This window comes from Acomys minous (genome assembly GCF_964271855.1).
Source record: "Acomys minous genome assembly, chromosome: 9".
In the NCBI taxonomy this organism is placed as follows: domain Eukaryota; kingdom Metazoa; phylum Chordata; class Mammalia; order Rodentia; family Muridae; genus Acomys; species Acomys minous.
Genome location: NC_140490.1, coordinates 34,782,756 through 34,793,707, shown reverse-complemented (window position 1 = coordinate 34,793,707; position 10,952 = coordinate 34,782,756). Strand labels below are relative to the sequence as shown.

Here is a 10,952-nt window from a genome sequence, read left to right as displayed (position 1 = left end):
AGGCCTAGGAACTTCCTTGTTTAGAAACCGCTTCACTGCCAGGTTTCTATTCACCTTTCCCCCTGCTTTCTCTATCCACTCACTTTCCTGAACACAGCCTGACCTTAACACCAGAGTCTGTTGTACAAGTCCCTTTCCGGAAGCCCCACTTCTTTTTTTCTGCTTCTCTTATTGGTTTGTGGTCTTCTTCAATCCTCTTTGCACTTCTAATTTGTCTTTCGGAGACACCATCTATTTGTTTGTTTCTGAGTTAGTTACCAATGGAATTTTATGGAAACCAAGGGGAAGCCATTGGAGACATCATCTATCTATGAGTTAGTTTCCTATGGCATCTTTTTTTGTTGTTTTTAAAGATTTATTTATTTATTATTATGTATATAGTGCTCTGCCTGCATGTACACCTGCAGATCAGAGGAGAGTATCAGATCACATTATAGATGGTTGTGAGCCACCATGTGGTTGCTGGGAATTGAACTCATGACCTCTGGAAGAGCAGTCAGTGCTCTTACCCTCTGAGCCATCTCTCCAGCCCCTCCTATGGCATCTTATGGAAGCCAAGGGGAAGCTGTAGAAAGCAAAGCAGTCTCCATTTTCCCACTGCGGGCCTTCGATGTTTCAAGTAACACGAGTGTTCCGGGGTCTGAGAAAACCTTTGTGATGAAGACGCCTATGTGTTACATCTATCGCTTGGGGGAACATTGCCAGTGATCCCACAGCACTGTGTCCCTGTGCTTTCCAGGAGAGGTACATATGCCTTCTGGGAAGAAAGCTACTCCTGAGATCGTGGACAACAAGGACGGCACGGTCACTGTCAGATACGCCCCCACTGAAGTCGGCCTCCATGAGATGCACATCAAGTACATGGGCAGCCACATCCCTGGTAAGTGGGGTGCAGCCGCTCTCTAGCCTCTCGGACATCTGGGAGACGGTGGAGCTCTCCGCGGCAGGCACAGGAATGCCGTGGTTGCTTCCACGTGAAAACAGCCTGAGAGCCTCCCTCCTGAAGAGAGACTTCACCTCAGCATCCTGGGACATAGTGCAGGGCTGTGTGGCTGTGGTTGTTTGTTTTTGTAACTGTGTCAAGTGTGGCTGAGGATCAAGACAGGCACAGGAAGGGACGCCTTCTGGACCGGCCTGTAAAACCCTGTAGGGCTGTGGGGCTTAGGACAGAGTCACATACTAAGACACAGGGCTTAGAAGACAGATGGCCCCCGATAAGGAGAGCTGGCTTATGTTCCCTGGCTATCACCCCGCAGTATTAGTCATCTTCAGTTTGTTCTTCATAATCAATTAAATGTCTTCTAATTTAATATTTTGCATAGGTAACATGATCAATTATATAACCTCTATCCACCTTCTTTTTGCAATTGATTGTTAGTAAATTTTATGTTTAATCTGAGAAAATTTTAAGACTGCATAAAGGTGAAATACAGATTTTAAATTCCAGCCCCCCTTTAACTAAAATGGGAGCAGGTTCACATCACCTGTCCTTGCCTTTTCCCTCTGGCAGCATGTCCAGGAAAGCTGCGCAGGCCTGCGAGCTGTGTAGCCTCTCCTCATCTGGATGAGGTACCGTGATGCCTCCTGTTTCCACTGGAGAGCATTTCACCTCTTCCCACCATTGCTGTCACCACTCGGATTTGGTCCCCGGGGCAGCAGTGCTGTGGGGCCAGACACACGCCTTTGTAATTTGGGTAGATTGTAGCATATTGCCCTTCCTAGGCCTGTGACATTTGCATCCGAGCAGGGAAGGAAGCACCTGCCGAGCCACAGGCTTGCCCAATGGAGTCTACACTGCAGTTGTTTCTTTGTTAGCCTGGCAATTGGAAGATGCACATGACCTGGTGTTTTTTCCTGCATATGCCATGAGACAACTTTCTATATATTGTGTGTTTTCAGTTCTTAATGTCTGTACTGAATCTTCATATTCTTCATCTGTTTTCCTATTGGAGAAATCAAGCTTTGGAGTGTCCCTTGCTTTAATTTAGGCTCATGGGTATATGCAAAACTTGGTTAAAGCAAAAATGGTTAGGATTCTAGTCCTATAGATACAGAATTGAAGGAACAGATATTTCTCAAGCTTCAGGAAAGCATTGGATGCCCATAAACTCACTCAGGAGGCTGAGGCCAGCCTGGGCTACACAACGAGACTATTAAAAACAGCGACAAACCTTCCTTTTCAGATGCTTCCTGTGTAGTTACTCGCGTACTCAGATTTATTCTGTTAAAAGAACAGCATAATGGTTCGTTTCTGTTGCTATGTGTGTGCATATGTACGTGTAGGGTCACAGGCATGTAGAGGTGAGAAGAAAACTTTGAAGAGTTAGTCCTCCCTCTATACCTTGACATGAGTCGGAAGGCTCACACGTGGGTCACTAGGGTTTGCACCAGTGTCTTCCCACAGCGAGCCACCGCGCTCTGGGATGACACTCATGTCTCTAGTTAATGTGGCACACTGTTGGCTAGCCTTGCTAGTGTACGTGGGCCTTACCATTTAATGAGTCCCACTTTTGTTTCTGTCCTTGGCAAATGCAGAGAGCCCTCTACAGTTCTACGTGAACTACCCCGACAGTGGGAGCGTGTCTGCCTATGGCCCAGGCCTTGTTTATGGAGTAGCCAACAAAACCGCCACCTTCACCATCGTCACGGAGGACGCAGGAGAAGGTAGGTTCTACATGGTTTCTGCGTTCATGCACGTGTAGCCTTCCGTTGGGAGAGGCGAATAAACATCACTGAAATGCGCTGAGCATGGTGACACACACATATAGTCCCAGAGACTCAGTAGCCCGACATGGGCGCATCACTTGAGTACAAAGCCAGCCTGAGCCATTTAGTGAGATCTAATCTCAAAAGAAAACAAAAGAAACCACTATTATATGGTAGTACTTGTCTCATTTTCTCTCACATAAAAAGCCATTTCTTACTCAAATTAAAAATGTCTAAGTTCTTATGATCTGAGTGAAATCATATTTGTAATATGAACTACTTCATGTGCCTCACTTAGAACTCAAGTGGGCTTTTGACTGAAATTGGCTTTATTTTTGTCCATCTTGCTCACTTCGTCCTCAGGATCTCCCCCGAGTTACTTAGCTGTACGTTCTAGCTGAAGTGCTCTGCTAACCAACCAAGTATTCACAGATTCCTCAGCCTACTGATCTGAAGGTGGCATCCGCCCTGACCTCCGTGACAGTCTGTGCTAGCCCACCCTGTGTGTGTTTGATGTATAACACTCTGCCTTATCCTTAGCGCTCAGATCCTGGAGAGCTGGAGTTATTTAAGCAGAGCTGTGTTTCCAAATAGACTTTCCCCTGCTTTGGTACTTACATGGAGTGTGTCAGTCTGCTGCCCCTGCCGTCAGGGTCCCCCTGGATGATGACCCGCCCTCCATGTGCCCACTCTTTAGGTGGTCTGGACTTGGCTATTGAGGGGCCCTCAAAAGCGGAGATCAGCTGCATTGACAACAAAGACGGGACCTGTACAGTGACCTACTTGCCCACCTTGCCAGGCGACTACAGCATCCTGGTCAAGTACAATGACAAACACATCCCGGGCAGCCCTTTCACTGCCAAGATCACAGGTAGGGTCATGGGCGGCTCCTGTGTGCCTGACCTGCCTCCTCTCCTCTTCGGCCTGGGATAGCAAGCTAGGCACTTAGTTTCTGTTCAGGCTGCCTAAGTGCTCCTTTCTTAAGAGTTGCCATCTGGAAAGCAGGCCCTCAGACACAGGAGTCAGGCTGAATGCAGGGGCTAAAGAGGCATCGGCATTGTGCGGCATGCAATGTCCACTCCTTCTTACTGATCAGAAAACTGAAGCTTGGAGCCATTTAGCCCATTTCAGTGGTGTTCAGAGGCAAGTTACACCCTTCTGTGGCTTATGCCCCTGGCCTCTGTTCTGCCTGCTGGCTTGGGACCATAGGGTAGCTTCTCAGGAAGATGCACACATCGAGGCTCCTGCCTCCAAGGTACTTAGATCTGTCTGCAGCAGCACTGTGGGGAGTGGGGCTCATGCATCTCTGGGAAATGACAGCAGGTGGCCGCTGCCGCCACTGCCAAAGATCACAAACTAATAGCTTTTCTTATAGAATTTTTATACATTTCTCATTATACTTTGTTCTAATTCATCCTTGTTCACCAATGCCCTCTCTCTCCTACTGCCTGCCTCTTGTTGGTTCCTGTCATGGCCCCAAATTGTTCCCCTCTCTGCTTGGATTCTATTTCCCCTACGTACCCCTCCCTTAAGATAGCTTCCTTCCCTCTCATGGTCCCCAGTCTAGTCTTAGCTCCCCGCCCCAAGACACACACACACACACACACACACACACACACACACACACACACACACACACACAGCATGTGACGGAAACCATGTGGAGTTGGTTTTCTGAGTCGGCCTGACTTCATTTACAATGGTAATTTCCACTCATCCATTTTCCTGCAGATATCCTGATTTAACTTTTTAAGTATTATTTCATTCAGTATATGAGCGTATTTTCTTTATCCTTTCTTCTGTTGATGGGCATCCAGGCTGATTCTATTTCCTAACTATTGTGAACAGAGCAGAAGTGTACCTGGAGGTGCAGGTGCCTCTGTAGCATGTTTACTTAGTGTCTCTCAGGCTTTGGCAGAAATCGATCAATTGGTGAAGCTGCTTTGAGTTGTCTGAGAACCTTGCACACTGATTGCCACAGTGGGTGACGTTAGTGTGCGTGCTCACCATCAGCGGAGCAGGGTTCCACTCACCAGCACTAGCTGTTCTCTGAGTTACCGATGATGGCCATTCCAGAGGTTGGGGTGAGATAGACTCTCAAAGCAGACCGGCCGGTGGTGGTAGTGGGCAACTTTAATCCCAGCACTCGGGAGGCAGAGGCAGGTGGATTTCTGAGTTTGAGGCTAGTCTGGTCTCTACAGAGCAAGTTCCAGGACAGCCAGAGCCACCTTGTCTCAAAAAAAACCAAGAGGGGTCAGGGTCAGGGTCAGGCGGTGGTGACACACACCTTTAATCCCAGCATTCAGGAGGCAGAGAGAGGCAGGCGGGTCTCTCAGTTTTGAGGCCAACCTGATCTTTAAAAAAAAAAAAAAATCATTTTTTTCTTGCTGGCTAAGGATGTTGAGCACATTTTAAAAATACTTATTAGCCATTTGTGTTTCTCCTGTGAACTCTTATTTGATTTTCAACAAACTCTTGTTTGACTTTCACTGTTTAATTTCTTGCAGTTTGCACACTAACCGACGCAATGTGTAGTTCAGCGAAGTTGCCCCACTCCCAATTCTATAGACTGTCTCTTCGCTCTGTTTTCTTTGCTGTGCAGAAGCTATTTAATTTCATGTAAAGGTTTTGGTTTTTCTATTTCCTCCTGCGGTTTCTAAGTTTCTGGTCTCATATTGAGGTCTTTGATCTGTTTTGAATTGAGTTTTGTGCAGGGTGAGAGACGGTTTCATTCTTCTGCATGTCAAAGATTCTTTTAAAAGTCAGTTCATGAGGACTGGCAGCTCTGTCCCTTCCAGCTTCTTGCTTTCCTCTGAACCAGTTGTAAGCACCATCATCCGCCTAGGATGGTCATTATGTTGTCGCTGTCAGAGGTGCACAATTATGAAACCCCCGTGGCTGATAGAATCTCTAAGTGCCGTGTAGACTGTGCGCTCTGGACAGCTGCAGCTCAGCCTGCACGTGTGATAGGAGCTGTGTTGGCTTTTTCTCAGATGATAGCAGACGCTGCTCCCAAGTGAAGCTGGGCTCGGCTGCCGACTTCCTTCTGGACATCAGTGAGACTGACCTCAGCACACTGACAGCCAGTATCAAGGCCCCATCTGGACGTGATGAGCCCTGCCTGCTAAAAAGACTGCCCAACAACCACATTGGTGAGCTCTGGGCTGCATCATGTATGCCTGCTCCTCTGTGTTAACGTGCATGGACACTGGGCTGTCGCAAAGGAAAGGAGTCATCTTTCCAAGCTTGAGACTTTGACATCACAATCGTCACTTTCCTCACTACTGTGACAAGATGCCCAACAAAGCAGCTTAGGAAGGGAGAGGTTGATTGTGACTCCCTCCCCCTGTTCAATGATACAGTCCGTCACCGAGACAGAGAGTGAGACAGATGAGCGCCGGTGCTCAGCTTGGCGTAATCTATACGCCAGCCCGCGGCGCCAGCCCAGCATCAAGGTTGGCTCTTCCGATCTCAGCTAACCTAACCTAGAAATGCCCTTACACGCACGCACCCACGCACGCACGCACGCACGCACGCACGCACGCACGCATAGGGTCCTTCTCCTAGATTACTTTAGATGACTTTGAATCTTATCCATGAACACGTTTTCTCACTGGTACAACCATTCTCCTTCCCCGGCTTCTTTTCCTTCACCCTTTCCCCACCTCCACTTACTAAACCTCCACTTGTGTTCCGGTCCAGGCATTTCCTTCATCCCCCGAGAGGTGGGCGAACATCTAGTCAGCATCAAGAAGAATGGCAACCACGTGGCCAACAGCCCCGTATCCATTATGGTGGTGCAGTCTGAAATTGGCGATGCTCGCCGGGCCAAAGTCTATGGCCGAGGCCTGTCAGAAGGTCGGACTTTTGAGATGTCTGACTTCATCGTGGACACAAGAGATGCAGGTTTGTGGGGGTAGTTCCATGGGAAACGCCCGGAGCTTGTGGCCGCTTGTTCATCCTCTTATCCTGTGAACTCTCTGATCTCCAAGCATCGTGCTTGCCTCTACCTGAGGCACAAGAGTAGGAATGTGCTTTACAGAGGAAAAAAAAAACCTGAAACACATGGGGATTATAAATAACCCTATGTGTTTCTGAGGTCCAAACTCAGATCCACAAGCTCTTACAGACCCATTGTTTTATGTGTATTGACATTGTTTTTGGCCCCAGTGTTCTCTTGGACTCCTCCTGAGCAGAGCATGGTGCCTTAAGTTGAGAGTGCTTTGGGCAAAATAAGGCAGACCACTTGGAGATGATTTGAGTTAGGTTGGGTTCTCTCAAGCCATACCACGTCCCAGTGCCCTCAGTCATCTGTCTTCTTGAGTGGCAGTGGCAGCCACATTGGTGAGCTCTACACAGAGTTACAACCCCAAAACAGAAAGTGGGAAAATATCTGCTCCAACTTAAATGCTCACTGTTGAAATTTCATGCTATTGAACTTTAGGGTCTGCTGGCATGGCCAACCTAGCTATGTGAAAATTGAGATAACCCTTTGAGGCAGCACAGGCATTTATTGAGGGGCATTGGTAGATACCTTCAAGGAAGAAATTGTCTGGTCAAGGCTACAGTTGGCAGGTTATCCGGCTGTAGAACTTCTCAGGGCTTTTAGCTTGCTCCTTTGCACCACCTCCCCCCCCCACCCCCGCTGGATACTTTTCTTTCTGCCCTGTGTAAATTATTCCAGTATCAAGGGTCGAGTAGCCCTGCTGCATTCATCATTTCTCTCAGGAGTTGTGTCAGGACAGGCTGCTGTGTTGCAGGTTATGGTGGCATCTCCTTAGCGGTAGAAGGACCCAGCAAGGTCGACATCCAGACAGAGGACCTGGAGGACGGTACCTGCAAGGTGTCCTACTTCCCCACTGTGCCCGGGGTCTATATCGTCTCCACCAAATTTGCTGATGAGCATGTGCCAGGTATGAGAACCCCTTGGCCCTCCCTCTCTGATGCTGGGGTTTTAAGTAAATGCCATCTGTGCCCCAGTGTTGAGGCTGCTCACATGGTCCCTCTTGGTCTTTCAGGAAGTCCATTCACTGTGAAGATCAGTGGTGAGGGAAGAGTCAAAGAGAGCATCACGCGGACCAGCAGGGCCCCATCTGTGGCCACAGTTGGCAGTATCTGTGACCTGAACTTGAAGATCCCAGGTGAGTGTGGGGAGCGAGTGGGTCCAACTACAGGCATGGCCTGAAGCTCACTGTCCACCTTGACACTGGGGCCATTTTTATTGTACAAGCTTTCTTTTTCTTTTTTGGGGGGGCGGGGTTTCAAGACAGGGTTTCTCTGTGTAGCCTTGGCTGTCCTGTACTCACATTGTAGATCAGGATTGCCTCGAATTCACAGGGATCCACCTGCCTCTGCCTCCCAAGTGCTGGGATTAAAGGCGTGCGCCACCACCACCCAGCACTGCTTTTTTTTCTTTTATTTTATTACATATACAGTATTCTGCCTGCTTGTACTCCTACATGACAGAAGAGGGCACCAGATCTCAGTATAGATGGTTGTGAACCACCATGTGGTTGCTGGGAATTGAACTCAGGACCTTTGGAAGAGCAGACAGTGCTCTTAACCATTGAGCCATCTTATCAGCCCCATGTTTTCTTATTTACTTTAAAAAAAAAATTTTTTTTTAAGTAAGGTCTCATTATGTAGCACAGAGTGGCTGTGCTGCCTCAGGGCTAGAGGCTAGGGGCACCACAATGGGATTTTTGTTTTTCACAGAGGCTTGTTTAGAAAAAAATGTGCTTACCTCTTAAAACACACACACACATACACACATACCCGCCACTGCCGCCGCCGATGAAGGTAGTTTTGTTGCATTGCCTAGGGAAGCCTAGGTCTGCTTTTAGGTTTACTCTTCTTTGCCACTGAAAATAATGTCAGTGGGAAACACAACCCTGCTGATGCCAGTATCTAGAAGCAGTTAGGAGGTGAGCCTTTCGGTTCATCTTTTTGATCCTTAATGTGAGAACTAGAGTTTTACATAAAACTAGGTGTGCCCCATTGTGCTGCTTCACAATAAATTGTTTTTCCGCCTAGGGCCATATGCTACTGGTAGGCCAACAGCCTGCCTGAAGTGTGGCTTGTGTGTGTGTGTGTGTGTGTGTGTGTGTGTGTGTGTGTGTGTGTACAGAGAAGCGCTGTGTCAGTGAACGCTTTGAGACTCCTGTGCCCACAATCTGTCACAGCCTGTGGGAGTCACACAAACTCTACAGAGACAGGAGATGGCTAAGGTCGTAAAGTCAAGAGGCCTTGACTTCCATCTCCAGATTATTTGACCTCCATCTCCATCTTGCATTTGAAAAAAAAAGAAAGAAAGAAAAAAAGAAAAGTCAGGTGTGATGTTACCTGCCTGTAATCCCAGCTCTGGGGAGGCAGAGATGAGAGAGAGGTCCTAGCTAAATTGGCACTCCTCAGGCCAGTGAGAGACACTGTCTCAAAAAACAAGGTGGATGACTCCTACGGAACAAGACTTGAGGCTGGGGGCGGCTGGAGAGGTGGCTCAGTGGTTAAGAGCACTGACTGCTTTTCCAGCTGAGTTGCTGAGTTCAATTCCCAGCAACCACATGGTGGTTCACAACCATCTACAATGTGACCTAATAAATAAAATAAACGTCTTTAAAAAAAAAAAAAAGACCCAAGGCTGTCCTCTGGCCTGTACATGCACACAGGTACACACACACACATACACATGAACATGTGCACCCACTCATACACACATGAAAACTTATACACATGTGAAAGATGCACATCTGCTCTCTTAAGAAGGAGGTGCTCCCTCTCAACCGGGCACATTCCCTTCACCCTCCCTTCTTAGCTGCAGTCAGTGGATTCTTGCGCACGGGCACCAATGTTGTCCTCAAGTGTCAATGTCGTTAACACCTCATGACTACAGTCAGGATCGCTCTTTAAAAACTGTTGATTTGAATGTGATGGCCCAAGGCTCGTTCGTGTGCTTCAAGGTGGAGGAAGATAGGCGGCCAGGACGGGGGTGGCTTGCCAGTGAATTTACACATGGCCGTGCTGTGGTGAACCGTCCTCCAGAAATGTATAGCATCCTGTTTCTCCTCATCCTGTACCAGCAGGAGGCATTCTGCCATTCACTCTCCTGGGCAAATGCGGTTGTCTCCGGTTCAGTATTATTTCTAGGACAACTTTGGACATGGAGTTTGCTTTGCCTTCCACCTTTCATCCAGCAAGTCACCTGTTCTCTTTGCCGACTCTCACTTGAGGAACTGGAGGATCTGTGTGCAGTGTGGACGTGTGACCTCTGTCTTAAGCCTCTTCCGGCTCTTCGTCATTTGTTTCCAATTACTTGATAGCGGAAGAGTCGGCCGGAGACACTCTCCTCAATATCCACCTGACCCTGTCTCACCCGTTAGAGGGAGAGGATTCATCAGCACCTGGGGACCTGGCCACATGGGTGATCTTAGTGACAAAAGTAGCATGTCTTGACAACTGGTAGACATTCACTTCTCCCAGCTACGGAGGCTGTGTGAGTCATACTGGATTAACAGGAGTAAATTCCAGTAAAGACCTTCTTCTTGGTTGCAGATGGCCAACGTGTATGCTAACCTAGTGAGAAGACAGGAAAAAAAGGCTGCTGGGGACTCTTCTGAGGGCACTAAGTCATTATGAGGTCTCCACTTAACCTCAGTGAATCTGCGTTGTCTCCCCTGTGCCTCTCTAGAACCATACTTCTGTCGGGTAGAGTTTGCCAAAGGAATTTGGCAGAGCCACAGACATTATTAGGTCCATACTGTGGAGCGACTGCTCCTCAACCTCTTGCTCTTCCTTTTTCTCTGCCCATAGGATACAGAATCATGAAACTGCCACCCGGTGCAGTTTTATTGGGGCTCTGGGTGATGGCCACATCCCATGCCACGTGCTTTTGTTTTCTCCGTGCCAGTGCAGGCACAGCTGTCTGTGCGAAGTGAGCAGCTTGCCTCATAGATGTGATTTGCTTCCTGGTGCTTGCAACCCAAGGCATTGCTTTTCTGAGAATGTGGCCCCTTGACCTCGGCTGAAAGCTTTGCTCACGCACACTTCTTCCTTTGCCACTGAGACTGGCGTGTGTTCACTTTGGTCTCCGAATGCCTTTGGCTTTGTTGCCTGAAAGAGGCACCAAAACCTGACAATAGGCATGAAGGCTCATGGGGCCAGTGGGATGGCGCAGTGGCCAAGGATGCCTGCTGCTAAGCTTGATGGCCTAAGTTTGATCCCCAAGGTCCGCACGTTGGCAGGAGAGAAAC

The 10,952-nt window shown here is 48.3% G+C and overlaps 1 protein-coding gene across 4 annotated transcripts in view; it reads left to right on the top strand.

The window, feature by feature from the left end:
• FLNB (filamin B) overlaps positions 1-10,952 on the top strand; it is a 130,221-nt gene that overhangs the window by 100,967 nt on the left and 18,302 nt on the right. For all 4 annotated transcript variants that reach the window (XM_084794488.1, XM_084794487.1, XM_084794489.1 and 1 more), the window contains 7 exons: positions 740-880; positions 2,536-2,664; positions 3,404-3,577; positions 5,700-5,858; positions 6,409-6,612; positions 7,467-7,619; positions 7,725-7,847. In XM_084794488.1, coding sequence (XP_084650614.1) covers positions 740-880; positions 2,536-2,664; positions 3,404-3,577; positions 5,700-5,858; positions 6,409-6,612; positions 7,467-7,619; positions 7,725-7,847 — 1,083 coding nt within the window. The remainder of the gene's footprint in view (positions 1-739; positions 881-2,535; positions 2,665-3,403; positions 3,578-5,699; positions 5,859-6,408; positions 6,613-7,466; positions 7,620-7,724; positions 7,848-10,952) is intronic.